This window comes from Alligator mississippiensis, chromosome 3 (genome assembly GCF_030867095.1).
Source record: "Alligator mississippiensis isolate rAllMis1 chromosome 3, rAllMis1, whole genome shotgun sequence".
NCBI classification, from domain to species: domain Eukaryota; kingdom Metazoa; phylum Chordata; order Crocodylia; family Alligatoridae; genus Alligator; species Alligator mississippiensis.
In genome coordinates, this window is record NC_081826.1 from 216,744,775 (window position 1) to 216,768,642 (window position 23,868).

The window sequence follows — 23,868 nt, forward strand, 5'->3', positions numbered from 1 at the left end:
CATTTATCAGCAACATTATCAGCCACATGAGCCAAAAAGATTGCCAATAATGTCAATTTTCCTTTTATCCATGCTGATACGATACAGACTGATGTATGGGTGCACCTCTAGTGAGCACTGCTGTTTTACAGCTTGCAGTCAGAAGTCATTGACATGTACCTCCACCATCCCTGGTGACTCGGAGAAAAGAAATGGGACCCCACTGAGACACTGATCCAGATTCTTCCACTGAGAGAAGACAGACCCAACCAGCAAGGGAACAGTCATCTCCATCCTGACAGTAGATCACCGAGATGTATGTATTGTGACTTACAGGAGGTACTGACACTGAAGTCTGTTCTTTTCATAGATTCATAGAGGTTAGGGCTGGAAGGGACCTCAGTAGATCATCAAGTCTGACCCCCTGCGTAGGCAGGAAAGAGTGCTGGGTTTAGATGACCCCAGCTAGATGGTTATCTAACCTCCTCTTAAAGACCCCCAGGGTAGGGGAGAGCACCACCTCCCTTGGGAGCCCATTCCAGACCTTGGCCACTCGAACTGTGAAGAAGTTCCTCCTAACGTCTGGTCTAAATCTGCTCTCTGCTAGCTTATGACCATTATTTCTTGTAACCCCCAGGGGCACCTTGGTGAGTAAAGCTTCACCAATTCCCTTCTGTGCCCCCATGATGAACTTATAGGCAGCCACAACGTCACCTCTCAACCTTCTCTTGCGGAGGCTGAAGAGGTCCAGGTGCCCTAGTCTCTCCTCATAGGGCTTGGCCTGCAAGCCCTTAACCATACGAGTGGCCCTTCTCTGGACCCTCTCCAGGTTCTCCACATCCCTCTTGAAGTGCGGCACCCAAAACTGCACACAGTATTTCAACTGCGGTCTGACCAGCGCCCGATAGAGGGGAAGTATCACCTCCTTGGCTCTGTTCGTCATGCATCTGCTGATGCACGATAAAGTGCCATTAGCCTTTCTGATGGCTTTGTCACACTGCCGACTCATGTTCATCTTGGAGTCCACTAGGACTCCAAGATCCCTTTCCGCTTCCGTGCCACCAAGCAGGTCATTTCCTAGGCAGTAGGTATGCTGGACATTTTTCCTCCCTAGGTGCAGCACTTTGCATTTCTCCTTGTTGAATTGCATTCTGTTGTTTTGTGCCCATGTCCAACCTGTCCAGGTCTGCTTGTAGTTGTTCCCTGCCCTCCAGTGTGTCCACTTCTCCCCAGTTTTGTGTCATCCGCAAACTTGGACAGTACACTTCACTCCCTCGTCCAAGTCACTGATGAAGACATTGAAGAGTATCAGTCCAAGGACTGAGCCCTGCGGGACCCCACTGCCCACACCCTTCCAGGTCGATACCAACCCATCCACTACGACTCTCTGGGTACGACCCTCTAGCCAGTTCGCCACCCACTGGACTGTGTGGTCATCTAAGTCACAGCCTCTTAACTTGTTCAGCAGTATGGGGTGGGATACTGTATTGAAGGCCTTCCTGAAGTCTAAGTAAACGACATCAACCCCTACTCCTGCGTCCAGGTGTTTTGTAACCTGGTCATAAAAAGAGACTAGATTAGTCCGGCACGATCTACCTGCTACGAACCCGAGCTGGTTTCCCCTCAGCATAATTTGTCCTGCCGGGCTCTCGCAAATGTGAGCCTTGATAATTTTTTCAAAGACTTTGCCTAGGAGGGAGGTGAGACTGACTGACCTATAGTTGCTTGGGTCCTCCTTCCTCCCCTTCTTGAAAATGGGGACCACATTGGCCCTTTTCCAGTCCTCCGGGACCTGGCCCATGCGCCACGAGTGTTCAAATATTCCCGCCAATGGCTGCGCAGTGACGTCAGCCAGTGCCTTCAGTACCCTCAGATGGAACTCATCCGGGCCTGCCGACTTAAAGGCATCCAGTTCCTCCAAGTGCCTCTGCACCATCTCAGGGTCTACGCTTGGTAGTCTGGCATCCTGCTGCTGCCTCTCTACAACCCCAATGAGAGACTTGTCTTGCCCCTCGCTTAGGAACACGGAGGCAAAGAACTCGTTGAGGAGTTCAGCCTTGTCCCCCCTGTCCATCACCAATTGCTTATGCCCATTTAGTAGGGGTCCTATTCCACCCTGGGCCTTCCTTTTACTCTCTATATATCTAAAGAACAATTTTTTGTTATCCTTAACTTGGGATGCCATCCTCAGCTCCATGGTAGCTTTGGCCTATCTAACTGCCTCCCTACAAGTGCGAGCAGAGGAAGTATACTCCTCTTTAGTAATCTCCCCCATTTCCACTTTTTATATGCCCCACTTTTAGCCCATAGACTGCTCTGGATTTCTCTGGTCAGCCAAGGAAGCCTCTTGGCCCCTTTCCCCCTTTTTCGCCCCGCATCAGGATTGTCTCCCTCTGTGCACAAAGTATTTAAGGCACAGCCACCCTTCCTGGGCTCTCAACTCTTCAAAACTCTTGCTCTGCAGTGTGTCCTTGACTAAATGCCCAAGTTCATTTAAATCAGCTTTCCTAAAGTCTAGCACTTTCACCCTACTAGTTACCTTACCCACTCAACATCTTATGGTGAATTCTATTATTTGGTGATCACTGTCCCCCAGGTGACCACCAATCTGTAGGTCTCCTACCATGTCATCCCCTGTTGCCAATAGAGCATCAGATCTGCGATAGCTAAGCAGTGGAAGTCAAGCAATGTCTAGATGCTTTATTTTACTTTCTCAGCCCTACATGCACAGGACCAAGAAGGACTTGAAAGGCCGGGGGTGGGAGGAAGATGTATGAAGCACGCTTTCTCCACGAAACCTGGGATAAGACCATCTAGAATCAACTTTAGGTTTCTCCTCGCAAGACAACTTCTCTGGTGGCAATAAGGAAGGCCAATTTATAGGGAATTCTTGCTCCTGGAGGTTCTGTATCCCAGGAGTGGAGGTTAATTCCTCTGGATTAACACAGGGAAAATCTGAACCTGGCCTTGTGTTCCCTTCTGGTCTGTGAAGCAAATCAATCTGCAATGACTGGAATACTTCCCCCACCAGGGCACTTAACATTCCCATCCCTGACAAGTATAGCCCATTCACTTGAGGGGGACAGCTTAACTGAGAGAAGTTCAGTGGATAGAGGCCAAACTCAAAACACTGGAATCTCAATCAGCTGGATAAGAGATGGCACAGACCATGGGAGCCTTAGGATCTCACCAAAAAGACAAAAAATGGAGATGAAAAAAGAAAAAATGAAAGTGAAAAAATAAGGGAGGGAAAAAGGAGCAAATCTTTTTCTTAACAGTCAGCAGATCAATCTTATGCAAGAAAACAAAACAGTAAAGCATGCAGCCATTTATAACCTCAGCACTTTGCACACAAAGTAGGACATAGGCATGTTGGAAAGTTACTGCTAGGATAAGTCTCTAAGCTCAAGTGCCCGAGTTGCATGCATTCAGTGAGATGTGGCCCCATTATGTCCAATCACAATGAAAGAAAAATCTTACTGCAATACTTGGAGAAACGAAAAAAAAAGCAAATCATCAGCTAAACAAGAAACCTGTTTTGTTACTTTCTGGTCCACGTTAGGCAAGAGGTTAGATTTGATAATCATACTGGTCTCTTCTGCTTGAACAATTTTGGCAACATCAGACATTCTAGCTCCACATAGTATTCCTCCATGCCCTAGTTCTGAATGAAAATAAAACTCACGTTAAACCAAGAAGTTATTGAAGTCTAGGTGGATTATAGCACTGGGATTGGTAAAAGCAATAGATACACAACAGGACTTAAGGTAACTAGGTTTTGCCTTTCGCCAAAGATGGAACCACCATTCAGGATGGGGACACACGCAATTAATCATTGCATGTGGTAATTTATGTGGTATTTATTTAGATTTTAAAAATAGAAGAGAAGCAGCAACAATTGAAAATTTGATTTTAATTTCACAAATAAAAGTCACTGACATCTCATGCTGCACTGTTATAAGAACACAGCTTCTGTGGACCAGATGGAGGAGAATTAAGAAGGGTCAAGAAATGGAGGAATGAAGATGAATGAGTGAATACTTGTCTTCATTACACTGAAGTTAATTCACATTCTTATAGAATCTTTCATTCAAGAGATTGTGTTAAAAGTTCAAATGCACTGAAATCAAATCAGAACAGTAAGAACCATCTCCAGCTAATCAACTTCTATTAGTAGCCTTCCGTTCAAGTTGATAGCCTACAGAAATGAGCATCTCAAAGCAAAATATTTCATTCAGATACATCTCTGACATCGAGAAAGAAAAAAAGCAGCAGGTGAGAGAAGTTAAGTAGAAACAGGACACATACAGCATATCTAACTTCATTATAGGTATTTGTAGTCAAACGATTATGCTAAAAGGACTGGTTATCTTCACTGTAAAAAGTGACTGAACAAGAATGCAGCTTATTTTATGGAAATTACAGAACCAAGCAGGAACATGCCACCTGTTTCAAGGGCCTAGTCACAAGACTAGCTACACAGATCATTTCCAAGAAAAATGAAGCCAGATGCTACTTAAACAGGGAAACTGGGCTCTTAACACAGCTCACATGTGGAAGGACATTTTATTGATAGCATGCAACTAAACTACTGAACATTTCTTCATATGGCAAGACAATCCCATCTGTTGAGAAACGTCAGACTTGGACAGGACTTACATACTTGTTATATACTAGAGAAAGATCTTCCTGTTAGCAAGGGGAGGGGAAAAAAAAAAAAGACCATTCATATGTTCAATCACAAATGGAGTAGGTCTGCAGACTTAAACGTTCTGTTAGTTTATTCCCCGACTTCTGAAGGTCAGTGTTTCAAAAACACAACTTAAGAGCCACATGTGATACAACTCAGGATATAGAGAGACAATTGTATCAACATTAATTAAATGATAGTTACAGCTGAAGCATACTAGACCAAAAGCATCTTTTCCCCATTTAAAGCAGAAAAAAAATTAGGCTTCCCCCTCTCACCTAGATTACTGCATGTTATGGGACATCAAGACAGCAAAATAGCTTTAGGTATAGTTCTGTACAAAGGATGGACACAACATTTGCGTTAAGGAGGTATTTAGTGCTTCCACAAAAACAAAGTTGCTCTGGGTAAATAAATGCAACACCAGCCCCTCAAACTTTAAGTGAAGTGTTTAAATGAAGTGTTTTTATAATAGTCAAAAGGAGTTTAACCTTTTAGTTAAACAGACCGGATTGCAAAAATCCAAGTAAACTTCTTGGGCTTGAAGCGTTTGATTTCACCATTCCCAATAATGGAACCGTCACAAAGAGACTCTTCAGAGACATTTTGATAACAAGATCCCCATCTTGTGGTAGCATGTTTCATTGTGAGACTCAGTTGCACATCTCCACAAAAGGGTTGGTTATATTCACTGACGCTTATCTTGCTAACTCACAGAAAAAACAAAAAATGTTATCAGATGATATTTTCAAAATAGCAGAGCCTGCCAGTATATTTATGATAAATGCCAATTTGCAGTGGACTCAACTCAGCCCACCTTCTACAAAGTCATTTTCAAATACTAGCAACCCTTGTACATGTGCTCATTTCTACCTATCTACCTTTCAAAAATTGCCAAATATAGCTGCTAGTTTTAGTGACAGAGTGAAAGGACTGATCCACTTAGTTGGCACCAATATGCTTTAACTGGACTTGTTTCCAAGTTTTAGAACTATCAGATGAGGAATTAAAGTCCCTTTGCTGGTAGGAAAGATTAACTGAACAGTGCTTTCAGTTTACAAGAAAAAGGATAACCCCACAATTACCTCAGAAATGTTAATTAATTCTTGTGCCAAATCAAATACAGAAAAAGTTTAGAACATAAAATAAGGGAGTGTTTAAAATAGAGAAGCAAACAGTTCATGGAAATCAACAAGTCCAAATCTGCAACTAAAAACAAAAAGTTGGATCAAGTTTGACAGAAACCTTATGCAAAATTTAAAAGTTTCCATTTTCCTGATTTGAGCCAGAAACGAACATAAAGGCAAAACTGCTACAAGAAAAGCTATTCACAATATATCTAGAAATTTGTGGTGCTTATCCAAGACACTTCTGAAGTTCACCTACCGAAATACTGGGTAGAGTTGTTCTGTTCATACCAAAAATTCAAATGCATCATGAATTACCAAATATTTATGGCAACCCTCAGAAATGGTCAAGGATTATGCATGCCACAGAGTAAGCTAACTAACCAGATAAAACAAACCCTTCACTCCAAATGATACTATCAAATGTATCCATCACCTCTGCAGGGAGCATTCAAAATCAGATAGCAACAACACTTGTTTGATAAGCACTAACCAATACCCCAAACCTTCCTCTTGCAAGTTGTATCATATGTAGCAGTAGTGTGAATTTTATTAGCCAAATGGCATTTCCCAGTTAGCACAGATACTAAACCAACTTTAACTTGATTTTAAAACAATTAGACAGATTTGGTTATTTAGTTTTTGGCGCTCACAGTTCTACAGGAAAATCCAAATTCCAGACCCTCAGCTAGTCTTTCTGTAGGCTTGATAAAGTTTGACCCAGTGGATTAATACAGTCTTAAATGTAGATTTTAAAAAAGTACAAGAACCTTCCATGTTTATAGGGACCACAGTATTTCGGAAGTGGAAGACTAAAGTTAAATTCCATAGTTCATCCCATCTAGCCTATTCCCCAAAAAGGAACATTGGGAAAATGTGAACAAACAAGTCAGTTGATAGTAAAACAGCCTTTTATTTGTTAATATCACATAAGAAAATTTAAGCAAGTTACACTATCTTTAAAAACACAACTAACGCATTTAACATGAACCCCCCCCTCCTCCCCCCCTTCTTGGTTAAGAATCTAAGTAAAGAAAAAAAAGTACCAATAAAAAAGTTTTGCTGCATCCTTCATCCTCTGAGTGCTTACGTGATCATTAGGCCATATTCCTTTTTCAAACAAAGTTTTTCTAAAAAAGTTTATTAACTTGATTGCGTAGTAAAAAACACAAAAAAGAATCTTCAGTACAAAAGAGTTCATAGCATTGAAAATGCTTCCCCTCCCCAACAGCACCTAATATAAAAGAGGTCAACAGCAGATGGCTAATCTAAGTGGTGTAATCTAAAAAAAACAAACCCCCAAACACAGTGGTATATTTCCCTTCTAACAAAGATAAAAAGAAAGCTTGACCTAAAAATGAGGAGTCATTTTCAAAACAGTACAGAGTTCAGTGTCAGCAATTCACATCTTGCAAGAAAGTTATGGATATGGTTTCTTTTACAAAACTTCCTTTTCAGTGACAAAGGAAATTAAGGCCATCAGACTCGCAGCTTAAAAATTCACAAAGGAAATACAAAAATATGTTGTGCTTCTGAGAAGACTGCTCTGTAGGCAAGGGTTACCATCATGTGAGGAAGCTGGTTGGTTGACTGGAGGAGTTACATAATGGCACAGCTTCTGTTGCCTGCCCTAGGATCTCCCTGTTATGAAAAGAAGGAGAATTAGCTCTGAAAACCTCTAGACTGAAAAGCTTCACAATGTAAAAGCCACAGCAGATGTATAACTTTACATGTTGCATACATTTGGTACAGTTTAAATGAAATCTACCAAACAGCTTTAACTTGGAGTCTTAGAGGAATATTATGTAGCCTGTTTTGGAAGAGGTAGTAAAAGAAGGGTAACCACCAAAGCAAAGTTTAAAAGAAACTTTCCAGAGAGTAATGCTGAAAAATCCTTTAAGTTACATAAATGGCAAGATTTGTAGGATGTGCAAGATACTAGAGGGGGTTTTTGTGGGGTTGGGTTTTTTTGTTTGTTTGTTTTTGTTGGGGGGGGGGGTGTAAGTGAAGTCAGCATGCCTATTTACTCAATTCTAAGATGAGGTGTGCCCCCTCCCCCAGTTCAGCCATGGTGACAGTGCAGGAGGTGCGACTGTGGGATCATGCATTAGATCCCAATCCCAGGCTCCCCCTGTACTGGCAAGAAGCAAGCTCCCATAGCTGGGAACTCCCTCAGCTGAGGGACTCCCAATTGCAGGGATGTCCCACGCACCCCTGGAGCTGTGGGACCAAAGCTGCCATTATCCTACAGCCCCAGGGATTTCATGCACACCCAAGGCACTTGTACCACCTGGCTACCAGGACCCAGCTGGGTCCCAGCACCCCATGTCCACAGCTGAAGGACTCTGGGTCCTCGTGCTGCCAGGACCCAGAGCCCAGCAGTTGCTGGGCTGAGTCCCACTGTTCTGGGACTGGCAGGGGCATGGTGCACCCATCCAGCTATAAAGGTAGCACACATTTTCAAGGTCTAACTTTATAGCTGGTTGGAGCATTTTATGACATGATCGCTACTTTGCACATGTAGCTGGTCTGAGGGTAACTGCACAATTAACTACACTAATGTGTAGAGGGGGCCTAAAGTAAATAAGCCTTTTGGCTTTAACTAATATCATGCACAGTTTGTATTCTATACAAGTAAGTACAACAGTGCTGCTTAAAAAGTGTGTTTATGGAGTAGCTGTGCTAAAACCTTCAGCAGTTGCAAAAGAGACAAAATGCATAAATCCTGGATGAACTAAGTCTATGAGTACCTACAGGTATGTTTACTTCAAAGTCAATATTTTCAAACTTGCCTCATTTCCATGTGCTCATGGACAGCAGGGTCTGACAATAAGGGGGAGGTGGGGGCAAAGGGACTACCTAACTTCCCAGATTTATTTTCCCTGCTGTAGCAGTGGGAGAGACGAAATTAAACACAAACCTTCAATAATTTTTATACATGATTTACAATAATTTTCCATAAACAGAATCTAACTATCAAGGGGTCATCATCTTATTCAAGTATGGTACTTTCCCTGTGGCAGCGGTGGGAGGGATGAATTTGAAAAGGACTCTCCACTACCTAGATTCTAGATATGGAAAATTAAAATAAAATGTGTAAATTTTCTAATGTCTAAAAATCCAACAATTAGGGGGGTCATCTTAAATTCAGGGTTGTCTTAGATTCAGGTAAAATACAGTAGTTATGACATTTTTCTTAAAAATATGAATTGGTTAAAGGGGTTGACAATCAAATGAACTATGTAGTCCCAGGAGCTGAACAGTAGCTGGAAGCACTTAAACCACAATTTAAATATATTAACGCCTAATAAGACTTCACAGAATGTAAACTAAGCCCAGCAACTGGATTTCCCACGGAAGCCAGAGCTTTTTTCCGCCCCCACTGTATGTGTGCTTGCATGCCCACACAACACAAATAAACTAGTATCCTGTGTTACCTTGCCTCAATATACACCAGAAACTTAAGTCATAGCTGATGTGGGAAAGTAAGAGTATTTTTACAGAACACAAGGTAGAGCATTGTGCTGAGCCACTCTGTACTAGTCATATCTGTACAGCAAGAGTGGCCAGTTTGGAGTATCAGCCTTTTGGCTAAGATCAAGCATATGTTTCAATTGTAAGTCTTTCTTCCAAATGTACTATAAAAACTGCATTCTATTTACATGCAGAGTTTACCTGCAATTGAAATCCCTATAGTACAGACTTCTGTACTTGCAGTATTTTTGTTGCGTGCACAAAAATAAAGTCAAAACTTTTTTTTTTTTTGGGGGGGGGGGGGGGAGAGAGGCGAAGAGAAGAGGACGGGGACGGACGTTATATTAATACTTCTAGTGCATTTTACCTCTTGGGCCATTTCCTTGGTTATCCAATTCTCCCACGGGATTATAAAGTATAAACAGCAGTTCAAGGTTTTTATTTCTTATGACTGGGGGAGAGGGGCAGAGCTCCCCTCCTGCTTAAAGTTGAACTTGAAAACATGTCAGGTTCAACTTAGTTTCCCAAAATTAAATCGGTACATGCTTAGGATTTCATCTTATAAAATTAAAACAATTTAAACAAGTTACCTGCTGGTGGAAAAGATCCTCCTCTTCAACAGGCTCAACTCCTTCTTCTTCAGCTTCCTCCTCTTCACCTTCACGTAAAATTGTTTTGAAGACAGTGCTTCTCTGAGCAACTTCCTGCAATAAAATTAAATTAATTGTTGTGAAATCTAGTTTCATTAAGTCTAGAGACACTGTGCACTTAGTTCAGGTATCTTTTTTATTCCTACTTGAAAAAAATGGGAATACAACACAAGTTGCCTTTTCAGAGGGTTTTCCTATGGAATTCTTTTAGTCAATTAGGTCCCATCAAAATCTGATGATAACTTTAAAATTTTTAACTCCCTTGATGCATTTCCTTTTTTAAGTACTTTTGGTATCCACTTCTTAGGTACCAGAACTGTTCCTCAAATTAGATGCATTTATTTAAAACCCTGGTGTCTTGCACCCTACTTGAACAGATGAATGGTCAACAGAAGAAACTTTATTCAGCTGCACAAGATCTTAAGCATCAGAGCTAAGCTTTAGAATTCATTTTTCTGAAAATATATGGGGTAGGAAAGTTTGTATAAGTAAAGACATTGGCTTGGGACATTACCGTGAAACATAAGACCATCATGACAAGGAAGTCGGTCTTAAGATTACACTCAGACCCACACAATTCTACCTCACTTATTTGCAGTAAACTACTGTTTTTTCACCTAAAGTCAGTCCAATGAGCAAATCAGATTGGGTTTAACTATGTCTAAAAGTACTTTACCTCTCCCTGAGAGTTTTTCAATATAACTTTCACATCTTCGCCAGTTCCCCAAGAATTCTGGTTCTTCCAGATGAGGTCAGAAGGGGGGCTGGCAGCTACCCCAGCATTTGCAGCCCAGATCTAGAGAAAGTAAGTCAGAATCCAACCTTAATGGAAAAAAGTTTTATATAATATGTTTGCATTTATGGTTACAGTATGAGCAAATGGATTAGGTGCAATAACCCAATGAACTGCTGCTCTTAAGGAGTCTTATAAAACACTGAATGTATACTTTTAAGGGATACACCTGCATTTACCTCTACATACTGGATGGTTCAAAATGGGACTGCCACCTTTGTGAATACAGGGTCAAAACTGAAAATGCACAAAACATCTGTAGCTATGACTCCCTGTTCAAGAGGTTAAGCAGAAGCCAATCATCTTGGCCAAAAACTAATGCCCTTAAAGCCAGTACAAATGCTTTAGTCTTATTTTCAGATCATTTAATAAAATGACAAGACTGAAAACTCCACTGAATTTTCACATCTCTTCCTTCAAAACAACTGTTTCACAGCTAAAAATATATGAGTTTGGTTCACTTACTGTAACAGTCTGGCCTGCCTTTAATACATATCTTGAGGTATATTTGTAAGTGCCAGAAGTATCTCCTATTTTCCTGATCATCTCCCAGCCTCCCAGTGGTTGATCCTAATACAAAAAGGGGGGGGGGGGGGGAGAGATTAAATTTCTATCAACTACATATAATCTTCTGCAAAGCAAACAGAACACATCCTCAAGCCATCCAACCACTGAACTAGCTGTGGGAAGTTTCCTGTAGTAATATTTGTTATCACTTCATTCTCATAGTTACCTAGATTGCTTTTGAATTTAACCATAGCAAATTGCCCCATGTCAGTATTGAAAATTACGTAGGTTGGCAAAGATTTTGTTTTTGGTGTCATAGGCCATTTAAACCAATACTTCTTTACAACTAGATTTCAGTATTATGCATCTCATGAAGCAATTATAAACATTTTTTTTATGGAGTCAAGTTTTGCATACAAACATGCTTGATTTCCTGGAAAACCAGAATTCTCTTGTCTGTCAGTTCTGTAAGACATACCTTTTCATGACAATGGTATGTTTGTGTCATAACAGCATTTGCCATGGTTGATTTAACACTGCTTTTCATAAGCAAAAGCTAATGGAAACTGACAACACATTTATAGTCTCTGTAGAATAGCTGTTTCCCAAAACTGTATGCAGAATTTAAGCTTTTGTTTTTAAAGATCTTATTCTTCTGCCATTTCCTAAACAGCAAATCAGCCTACCTTCATAAGTATGGAGACCAGCTGAAACATGGCCATCCTATTATCTCATGCAAGTCAGAGCTGGCTGATCCATATCAAGTTATGAATTTCATTTTGAATTGTAAATAAAACAGGTCTATACTTGTATGAGGGTAGAAGCTTATTGCACTGCCTCCTCGACAGTCTTTCCTGAAATGGTGTCCAAAATCACCTCACTATAATGGAGAACTGTTACCACTTTAAATAACTCATATACTTACCCCTCACCCCCAAGTGCAACAGTTAGTTTAATACACAGGGGTCTAGATGAGGGGGGCTAACTTACAAAGCTGAAACTCCAAAAAAAATCAGTCTAGCATCCCATACCCAAAGAAGTCTGAGCCTTGAGTCTAGCCTAAGTCTAATAGCAGCTACAAAAAAACCTAGAGGGAGAGATTCTGGACTCCCTAGCACACACTGAGCTAAACCTAAAAAGATATTCAAAGCCGTTCAGGAAACATGCAACGTGTTATTTTTAAGACTTCACAAAGCCCATGCCTTTGCTTCCACTAGTACATGTTCCTGAAGACAAATTGTAAAGCCAGTCTACTCCCAGTAAGCATGTCCCTAAGCTACTGGGAAAATCTGAGGTAGCCAGCACCTAGGGCACTGGTCCTCAACCTTTTCAGAGTCAAGGCACCCAGCCACCACTTGGCAATCCTGGCTGAGAACTACTATTGGTGCTGCCTGAGTTTACCCGAGCACTTCCCAGCTGGGTTCTGCTGCTGAGAAGGGCTGTGCCATGTGGACGTGCTCCTCCTGTATTAGGGCTCTGATCAGCCTAAAGCAGACAGGAGCTGCCTTGTGCTGAGCAGCTCTTGCTGGTCCAGTACCCCCAATGCTCTCCCCCCTCTACAGATAAAGAAGCAGATAGGGCAGTTCCACTCCCAGTACTGTCCCCCACACTCCTCCATCCTCCCCCATAGGAGGAGCATGGTGGGGGTGAGGAAGATTTCTCCCCAGCACCACCTGGGGTGACGAGGAACAATGGTCATAAGCTGATGGAGAACAGGTTTAGGTTGGAGATCAGAAGGCAATATTTTAGAGTTAGGGTGGCCAAAATCTGGAACCAATTTCCCAGGGAAGTGGTCCTCGCCTCTCTACCTTGGGCAAATTCAAGAGGAGGTTGGACAATCACTTGTCTGGGGTCTTGTGAACCCAGCATTCATTCCTGCCTGTGGCAGGAGGTCAGGCTATATGATCTGTTCAGGTCCCTCCTGACCCTAGCTACTATGAAACTATGAAGATAGCTGATCTAAGCTGACATTCTCTAATACAAGGAGGGCGGGGGCAGAACATGCAGAGAGCAGTTTTACCTGCTACCACAACACCCAATTGAAAAAAACTGATGTAGGGCAATTGAGCCACCACATCCTGTTGCCATGAAGGGATAAGAAAAGTTTGAGCCCAGGAAGAATGCTAGCCAACCTTGGAGGTAAAAAGACAATGTATTCATCTACTTGGACCACAAGGAGTATTTAAATAGCACAGGGATCCAGCTTGGTAAGATCAAACACACAACCAGGTGACTGACCTGCGATGGCAGCTCTATCAGGGTGGCAGCTTACTACGCAGATGACGAAATGACACACCCAACGTGTGCTTTGGCCTAGGTCAACAGGACCCTGATATCACTTCGGACCTCTAGGAGCTACAGTAATATTAATAAATACAAAGTTGTCTTAAATAACCATAAACAGTCAGTAGCATCTGCTACATATGACACCAGGAAGAAAAACAACCCCAAACGAGAGTACTGGTTACAGAGTGTAATTTGGGATCATTATTTTAGTTCCTAACACTAGAGCTATCTAGTTTTACCAATGTGCTTGCACAGTGACACAATATATAAACCTGAAAGCCACACATGCAGCCATGAGCATCTCCTCCTGATCAGCGTATCAGAACAAGTTAGATTTACAAACCTGCTCTGAAGTATTCTTCAAGCGGATAAATTTGCCATCAACATCTATCTCCTCAATACAAACATTTCCAGTAGCAGATGCTGAATGGGAGATGCTGACACTACTGCTGGCTTCAGATTCTTCCACATCAACTCTCTTCCTCTTTCCTCTGGTTGTGCGTACACTACGACTTGATGATGCCCGAGAGACTGTCACTCGAGAAGAAGGACTGGGAGAAAGTTTCAGCCTGGATTTGAAGGGGAAAACAAACAAACAACCCCGAAACAAGTTTCGTAATACAAGCTTTTTCTATACGTACATAGGATAACATAGAAAAAGCAACAATAAGTTATCACTTCATAGATTTCATAGACATTAGGGCTGGAAGGGACCTCGGAAGATCATCGAGTCCAGCCCCCTGCCTGAAGGCAGGAAGTCAGTTGGGGTCATAGGATCCCAGCAAGATAAGCACCCAATTTTTTCTTGAAGGTGCTCAATGTAGGTGCTTGAACCACCTCTAATGGCAGGCTATTCCAGACCCTGGGGGCTCGGACAGTAAAGAAATTCTTCCTCATGTCCAGCCTGAAACGGTCTTGCAGCAGTTTATAACCATTCAACCTCATCATCCCTTGGGGCACTCTGGTGAACAAATGTTCCCCCAGATACTAGTGGTCACCCCTGATAAACTTATAGGTGGCCATCAGATCACCCCTGAGCCTGTGTTTTTCCAGACTAAAGAGCCCCAGAGCTCTCAGCCTGTCATCGTAAGATCTGTTTTCCTGACCTCTGATCATGTGCATGGCTCTTTGGACTCTCTCAAGCTTCTCCACATCCTTTTTGAATTGTGGGGCCCAAAACTGGATGCAGTACTCCAGCTGCGGCCTCACCAAGGCCAAGTACAAGGGGAGAACGATGTCCTGGGATTTGCTTGAGAAGCATCTATGGATGCAAGCCAGTGTTTTGCTCTCTTTACTAGCTGCACCATCGCATTGCAAGCTCATGTTCATCTTGTGGTCAATGATGACCCCTATTCACAAGTACTTCTGTACTTGTGCTCAAGAAAACGTAATTTGGCTTTAAGAAACAAAGGCTGCCATTGAAAAATGTCACAGTACGCTTCTCATTGTCCTATATTGCTCCAATGTCTCGGCCTGATATTTCAAGAATTTCATTACCACTTAACCCAGACCAACAAAACAGTATTCTTAATACTTCTTATTTATTTTACAACTGAACTCCTCTGCCACACGTTTTAATTATTCTAACACTAAAAACTCCTCCCTTTTTTATTGTTAAGGTTGCTGAAAAGAGCATGAGCCTTTGTGAGAGTGGCCTGCAGAATTGTTCACAATATACTAGGGGTGCAGACAAATTTTTTTGGCTCAATACCGATGGCCGATTTTTAAGGAGCCATATCTGCCAATGCCGATCCAATTGCCAATATGCAGCCTGGCAGTTGGGAGAGTAGCATCTGCCTGGTAAGTCTGTTGTCGGGGAAGGAGCAGGGGGAGGGTAGATCATGGCCTCCACAGTGCGAGTGGGAGTGGGGCAAGGGCAGGGGGAAGTGCTGCCCAGCTGGGCTGGGGCACAGGATGGAACTGGGGGGTGCAGCTCCTGCACTGCACACACCCTGGGAGGGCATGGGGAGTAGTGTGCCGCCTGATCTATATACAGGGCACGGATGGGCTGCTGCTGTGGGCTGGGGCTACACCTAGCTCTTACCAGCAGCAGGGGTGGCCTGGGCAGAACTCAGGGTGGGCAGCTCTGGAGCAGGGCTATGGGAAGGGGGGGGGGCCCCCCCCGCGCACGTGAGGGGCTGTAGCCACCCCAAAAATTCACCGTAGCCCCACTCCCAGTGATACTGCTGCCTGCACCAAGACCAGCCCCGCACCAGGAGCCCAGCGCAGCCCCAGCCCACAGCAGCAGCCCACCTCACCCTGGGTGCAGATCCAGGGGTGCATGCCTCCCCCAGGGTGTGCACAGTGGCAGGAGCTGCCCCCCCTCCTCCCTGTGCCTTCCAGACAAGCTGCTTGCAGCTCCGTCCTGTGCCTTTCCCTAGCTAGGCAGCATCTGCCCCTGTCCCAATCCCACTCCCCCCATTCCCCTTCCCCCACAAGCGACTTATCAGCTGGATGCTGCCGGGCTGTGCTCCTGGCCACCTGCGTGCTACACTATGGCTGCATGCATGCACAGGGGCATTTATCTGTGACATTAAAATCGGCCACATCAGCCAAAAAAAGCCATATTGCCAATACTGTCAATTTTCCTTATATCTGTACCAATCTGATATGGGACTGATGTATTAGTGCACCTCTACAATATACCCACTTTGCTTTTTAAAAGGAAAAATGTTACAACAGTTTTATGTCTTATGAAAAGTTGCACCTCACATAGGGCTATACTGACCTGGATTCCATTTTGGAAGCATATGGTGATCAAAGACTATAGTATCAGTACACAGAGTTTGATCTGATACTGACTGAATTACTAAATACATGTATCAAATAACTTGCGCCATGCCTTCTCCCTTGAACCTAACCTAAAGTCATCAGGGCAATTAATAAAATTGCCAGTGCTGAACCAAGGCACATTAACTTTTTGAAGCGTCACTTCTTGCCTCATGGGGAAGAACCACAAGCTCTTCAGACCTAGTTTGAAAGGAGTAAGATTTAAAAACTGTAGGTCCAGGTTGGCATTTCATGTAGGCCAGAGACTCAGCCTATGAAATGATAAGCATGACCTAGTTCAATGGTGCTCAACATTTGTGGGCCAGATAGGCAATGCGCAGTTCATCCATGGGCTGGATCCCACCAGTGGTCCCAATCTGGCACCCAGAGTGATCACAGTGGGATGCCATGCAGCTGGGCAAAAAGTGTTAAGCAGCCCTGACCTGGCTCACAGGGGGAAGAAAATATGACTTGGCTCCAACCCAGCTGCAGGGAGTTTGGGGGTTGGGGTTTGGAAATTTGGCAACAGGGCAGTACTAATATTGCCACCGCTGCCCTGCCGCCAAATTTCTCGAACCATGTAAGCCCCACAGACCAAAGGTTGAGCACCCCTGCTCTAGTTATTATGGTCATTAATATAATATGCAAGTACAAAAACAAAACAAGAATATAAGCTACTTAATACTCCAATGCTTTTTTTTTTTTTTTTTTTTTTTTTAAATTAAAGCTCTAGTTTTTTAGTTTATGAAAGCTGGCTAGTAACACAGTAACCCCTTTGAAAGAATAACTACAAACCTCATAACTAAAGTCATCACAGAGCTGCATCTTGATGAGCCAGCGTGGAGGGAAAGGATATGGATTCCTGCCCCAAAAATTTCTGACCTCTATAGGTCAGCTTTCAAGTGGGGTGTGTCCACAGACATACAGATGCATTCAGAGTTTAACTTGGAAGCAAAGAACCTGAAGTGCTTAAAAAAGCGTCCCAACAAGTCTCTTGAGAGCTAACTAGCTTAATAAAGCTTAAAGGGACACCGGTGTTCAATGATACATTGACTACATACCTCTCTTCTTCACCCTCCAGCAGTTTCCTGTATGCATTGATTTCCATGTCGAGGGCCAATTTAACATCCAGAAGTTGTTCATAATCATTCAGTTGTCGCTGCATCTGGTCTCTTATCTCTGCCATTTCTCTCTCTTTGTCAGTCAGCATCCTGCGATAGTTTTCTCTTTCCTTAGCCAGTGTGTCCTCCAGTTCTTGCATCCTATCCAGCCATGCTCTTGACTAAAAGTTGAAAAAACAAAACAGTGGCAACATAATTAAACTAAATTTCATAGATTCATAGATGTAGGGTTGGAAGGGACCTTGTAGATCTTCTAATCCGACCCCCTGCCCTGAGCAGGAGAGAAAACTGGGCTCAAATGACCCCAGCCAGGTAAACGTCAAGCCTCCTCTCCCCAGGGTAGGAGCCAGCACCATTTCCCTTGGAAGTTGGTTCCAGATCCTAGCTGCCCCGACTGTGAAGTAGTGCCTTCTAATGCCTAGTCTAAACCTACTCGCTAGCAACTTACGGCCGTTATTCCTTGTTACTCTGGGAGGCACTCAGGGGAAACAAGGTCTCTCCCAAACCCCGCTGGTCCCCCCTAGTAAGTTTATAGACGGCCACCAGGTCCCCCCCTCAGCCTTCTGTTGTGAAGGCTGAACAGGTTAAGGTCCCATAGCCTCTCCTCATAGGGCCTGTCCTGCTGTCTCCGGATCATGCGAGTGGCCCTCCCTTGGACCCTCTCAATGCTGTCCACATCCCTCCTGAAGTGCGGCGCCTACAATTGGACGCAGTACTCCAGCTGCAGCCTGACCAGTGTCGCATAGAGGGGGAGGATCACCTCCTTGGCCCTACCTGTGATACATCTGTGGATGCACAACAAGGTACGGTTAACCCTACTGACCATGTTCTCGCATTGTCAGCCCATGTTCATCTTGGTGTCAATAATGACTCCAAGATCTCTTTCTGCCATCGTGCTTTAGAGAAGGAAGTTCCCCAGCCTATAGGTATGCTGCTGGTTCCTACTGCCCAAGTGCAGCAACTAATTTCATAGTTGATATATCCTAATTGTTAAATCCTAGATGAGACTGAAAACCATTTTGCCTTCAGTGAACTCAAATTCACTAATCTTGTCTCCTTTTCTATACCATGCCTTCCACAACGATGCATTCAGTCCTGCTGAAGATTGTACCAGCTATGTTTATTGTACCTTGACAAGAAAGTGGTCAGAACCTGTTTCCAATTTCTGAAGTAGTGACATTAAATCATGACATCTCAAAAAGTACTTAAAAAGTACAGTTTGAGAGTTAGAATACATCTTGTCATGACCCAAAGGTCTGATTTTTTTTGTGTGCGCGCTTCGGCACTAAGAATTATCCCTGTGGGTTTACAACTTCGTTGCACGGAGGAGTTCTGCTGTGCAGAGAACCCGCGTGCAGGGAAGTGTTCCCGCCACTTTGCAGCGATCTTTGCAGGGTGCATTTCCTTTGCAGCACAGAAATGCACGGTGCAAAGGTTTCCCGCTCGTCGTATGCAAATTCGTGCCCCGCAATTGGCTAGTTCTAAATTATTCACACGTGACGGCTAGCGATTGGCCTGCTAGCCGTATAAGAGGCTTGAGCAGTTTCCGCCCAAGCCGAAGAGGACTCCGCATCCATCTCATGGGGACTCTGGGTGTGCGCGGCAGGGTAATAGAAACCCTGTGTGTCGCTCAGAGGAGTTTGGCGGCCTGATCCACCACCCACCTCTTCCCGTCTTCGAACGGAGCCTACTATAAGACGTAAAGACGAGTTTAATGCGCACTTGTCCTGGACATCCGGAGTTTGTCGTGTTCTGTCTGCATGAAGCCTTGCAACCTCCACGTGTGTTCGTGTTTTTTGTTGTAACCGCAACTCAAGCAAGTTCTCAGCCTATACCACGACCATCTCGGTGTAAGGAAAATAACCTTAAAATCAACCGTTACGTGTCTGTGCCTAATTCTAGCTCGGCGCCCGCCCTCTCCAACCCGGCCTGCCCGGGCTGCTGGCCACAGCCCGCGTGCAGAGCGACGAAAGCGACCCGGGGTCAGACCCGGCACGCACACATCTGACCCATACATGCATGCAAATTCAAATGCACAATGTATTACTTGTTAAATAATAATTAAAAAAAGCTCAGAGATGTCAGGAGAACCAGGGTGTAGAGTACTAGGATTTTAAAATTATGCTTAGGATGCCAGGAACAGTTTTAGCATTTTAAACCCCTCTGCTGTAATCCTAATATTCTATACAAGTATGACTTTAGTAGACTTCAATGGCTACCCTATAAAGGGAAGCCAGTGTGGTCTGTATGCTCCTTTTCCTCCCGATCTCATTAGCATGCACAAGTTCAGTCATTCAGGGACCCTAGTGCTGGCACAGCAGCCATTGAGATCATTAGACTTTCAGCTGTAAGCAAACAATGCAAGCAGTTATTTTTCTTGTTCCAGAGACAAAGCACCTAAGCGCAAGGTCCAAGATGGCAGTGGGGAGGGATTGGGAGGGTAACAGGGACAAGACCACACACACACACACACACACACACACACACACACACACACACACACACACACGACTTAATGAACTCCTTCCAGCATTTCCTCGGAATTCAAAAATCAGCTCTGTTGTTATAAACAGTTGTGAGTTATAAAAAAAAAAAAAAAAATTCTGGATAGTCTCACACTGAAACATTCAATATGATCTCCGTTCAATCCCTCCTGCTGCCAGCCTTACGCGCTGCCCAATTTCTGTTTTTTTTGGTCACCGCTGGCCATCAACAAGGGGGGAGGGGAAGGGGAAAATGGCAGACATTAATACCCTAGGGGCTGGCCCATGTTAACGAAAACAGGCTTGGCAGCTATGGGAAGAAGCTCCATAGACTAGATGACCACCCATTGGCTGGTCACAGGAAAATACGGTATCCCATCTCATCCAAGTTTGAAATAATTTTGATCTATAGCAGGGCTGTCACAGGCAGTCCAGCAATACTAGATGCTCGAAGAGCACTATCATCTCATGCCTCCCTATTCTTTTATTTATTTATTCATTTATTTATATTCACAAAGATCCTTTTTTTCTTTTTTTGATGAGGAGAAGGGGAGACAGTCTACTCTGAACAGTAATTAAAAGGAATTCCATGTTGGTATTTTCATGATTTCCATGTTATATCTGCTCTATTTACCAATACGAATAACCTAGAAACAATCTGTAGCCGAGAAGGACAGCAGAAATGCTCCATTTCTTTCCCCAAGATGTTTAAGAGAAACTTAAGAACAGAAGATATTTACCATCCTTTTATGCTCATTATGGATAACACAATAAGGAACAGTGTGCATGTGCACTGTACAAATATGGGGGGGTGGGAGGGAAAGAGCTCTGAAGTCATGTGTGTCAAAATATAGCAGGATGCACAAACAGACAAGCACTGTAAAAACCTGTTGAGAGTGGAGAAAGGAAAGACCTTTTAAAGGTAACCAGTTTTCAGAACAACTTCCCTTGTACAGAAAATTGAAATATTTGTATTTTGAAGTTTGCACTGTAGTTATGATGCAACAGAGTTAGGAAATACTTTCCTGGTAAAAAGATCTCACACTGTTGGAGGAAGTCCTTCTGACTCTCTGTTCCAATCAGTGAACACATCTCAGTTTCCCCATGGTAAATGTTAGATATATCAAGGTCAAAAAAACCTAATCTAAGAAAAAGATGCCAGGAAGACACCTTTAAAACATTAAAAACGTTGTTAGGATGAGGTTTATTCTGCATTTTTCCTGGATACTTAAGGAAACTGATGCACCCACATTAACTTTAAAATGGAAATAACCATGCCTACATAAAATAATAAAATTGTAAGGCTATATTCATTAGTATCTGCAAAACGTGTCTTTGAAGGACAGGTAAATAACAAACAGGCAATGCCTGTTCCCAAAGTAAATGAAAATAAACCCAGTGGATCAAAGGAAAAAAAAAATCTAGATCTCAGAAGTCTAGACCCCCCCCCCCCCAAAATGTTACACATTACCCAGTTCTCCCAATCTCTCCTCCCACACCTGCCAGACTATCCAGTTCTATATTAAGAATGTACTGGCCTCCAATACAAAGCAATCTAAAAATGAATGCCATAACAAGTATGGCCTGAATAGACCTAAACTTCGGGAGACAAACGGAAGGCTCAGACAGATCTGAAACAGTGACAGATGTGAGCCAATCACATATGTCATGTTAATCTGGCACTTATTGTCCAAGTGACTTTGCACATGCTTACATTTCTAGCAAAAAAATCCAAAGGTCTTAAAAGTAAGGCTGAGGTATAGAAACACTACTAAAGCTGTATTAGTAAAAGAAACTCTCCTAACAAAATGACTGAGTCATTTTCATTAGAGGAAACAGAGCAAGAAGAACTCATATCATCCCAATCCGGAGGAATCAGGAATAGTCACAGAAGTCTATAACAATAGAAATTTTTCCTCTTGAATAGGGTACTACCTACAAGAATCACCAGTAGCCTGCACTGTACAAAAAATACATGCTGCCCTGGGTGGTGTTTTCCTGAAAAGACTGACATCCTGACAAGTTTGTTCACTGAAAATTCCATGATACTATTTGGTCTTGTCATGGAAATCAAATACTACACCACCTTTATTGATTACTTTTAATATATGAAGCAATTGAAGCAGCCTATTCCTCTATCCCCCTAACAGCAGAGAAGAAATAGCAGGTTCCTATCCTGCAGTGCAGTGTACCTAGGCAACAAAGAAAATCAGGTCTGCATGTTCTCCCACCGAAGTCCACAGGAGTTTTGTAGACAGCATAGAATTTACAACCAATTACAGCAGGAATCCAAGGGTCTGGATTTAGTTCGATTTTTCATAAAATGTGTTTTACAGTTGTTCCAAGCAAGAGATGCTGACGGGCTAGGGAATTTCAGCAGAACATGGACATTGTCTACTGAGGTTTGCGGGGGCCGAGGGGGAAATCGAGGATCAGGAGCCCTCGGGAACGCTAGCTGGGGTTGCGGCTGCGATCTTGTGGCGGGCAGATGGGTACTCTCTATCACCGGAGTGGAATTAGGCACAGTCGAGACACGTATCAATTGGAAAAACAGAGATGGCTTTACTTACACTGTAGAGTCGTATACAGCACGGGCAAGAAGTGACTTCACACTTCAATCGTAGTTGCAACAATTCTAATCTCTAGTCACTAATCGAGGAGCTCTTGTAGACCGGGCAGCTTGGGTCTAACTCGGGCATGCAACACGGAGGATATGTCGTAAGGCTTCATCAACTGGGAGTAGTTGGCAGGTGATCAAGCTGCCGGAGTTCCACTCCAGGGGGAATCGCGGAGTTCTCCAACTAGGGCGGAAACGCCCCTAACCTTTTATACGGCTAGCGAGCCAATTGCCAGCTGCCACGTGGGAATAATTTAACATCGGCCAATCGTATTATGCAAATCTGCATTTCCTCCGCGGGAACTCTATCCACGCTGAGAATTCCCCTGCCTTACCGTGCCTTGTGCTGGAAAGTTCCACTGTGTCGAGGCACTGATTCAAATCAGCTCTGACAAGGTTCACAATTTGGATGTTTAATTCGGGGTCAGTTGAGAATCTACATCAACAATAATAGCCAAGAATGCTTTTTCCAATCTTTGTCTCAGAAAGAAATCACTTTCAGTCTGCACTAGGCTCTTCTGGGAGATCAAACTCTGCTAGTGCCTAAAAGATCTTATTTGGTAGAATTTGACATATGGACTATGTGATCATTGTGTTCTGTGTCTGGCTTACAATTTAATGCAAGATTCTAGTCTACAAAGAGGGTCAAATTCTGGTCGTTTTATAAGTCTGCTTACAGTCTTATGCTTCAGTCCTAGTGTCCACCCATTTTTAGAACGCAAGATGTGGATGCAACATTCTTGATGGAGAGTGATCAAAACCATAAAGCAAATGTGCCTCCAAAATCACTAGAATAATGAATCAAGGCCCATTAAAATGATGAACTAAAACTCTGGAAGGAAGATAAAGATTCACAAATCCCTAGCACAACAGAACTTTGCAGTCAGCGTAAAGTTCACCTATGACAGAATGAGCTCTTCCAGAAGCCAGCCCAAGATCTCCTTCCAAAAAATAAAGGCTGTCACAGAGCAGCAGGGTGCTGAGCTCTAACTGCAGTGTGCACTCGTCTGACTATGCTTCCAATATAAAAGAAGCAAAAACAAAACTCTGCTGGCATGTGTTGCTACTCTGGAGAAAAAAAGGGAACTTGGCCATGATTAGCTATGTTGCTTAATAAGTTACTCAAGGTGTCCAATGTATTACAAGAACTTACCAATTAGAGAACAAACAGTACAGTGGAGAGGGGGAGTGGGTATGGGCATGTGAAGAAAATGAAACCTCCGATTGTACAAGCGGAACAATGCTGAATAAGGGCACTGGCCCTAGCTATATCACTACCTATTACAGCCTGCTTTCACGAAGCACAACACAGAACTGGCTGTAAGAGTCAAAGGAATCTCGTTCACTTGTCATTAGGCACTTGACAATCAAA

The 23,868-nt window shown here is 43.2% G+C and overlaps 1 protein-coding gene across 1 annotated transcript in view; it reads right to left on the reverse strand.

Moving 5' to 3' along the window:
• Window positions 1–6,689: 6,689 nt before the first annotated feature.
• Window positions 6,690–23,868, reverse strand: part of LMNB1 (lamin B1) — a 43,489-nt gene continuing 26,310 nt past the window's right edge. Inside the window, exons 6-11 of the mRNA XM_006266900.4 lie at window positions 17,337–17,557; window positions 13,850–14,075; window positions 11,179–11,283; window positions 10,597–10,716; window positions 9,861–9,974; window positions 6,690–7,437 (exon numbers count right to left, since the gene is read on the reverse strand). Of these exons, the coding sequence (XP_006266962.1) occupies window positions 7,396–7,437; window positions 9,861–9,974; window positions 10,597–10,716; window positions 11,179–11,283; window positions 13,850–14,075; window positions 17,337–17,557 (828 nt within the window). The 3' untranslated portion in view covers window positions 6,690–7,395. The remainder of the gene's footprint in view (window positions 7,438–9,860; window positions 9,975–10,596; window positions 10,717–11,178; window positions 11,284–13,849; window positions 14,076–17,336; window positions 17,558–23,868) is intronic.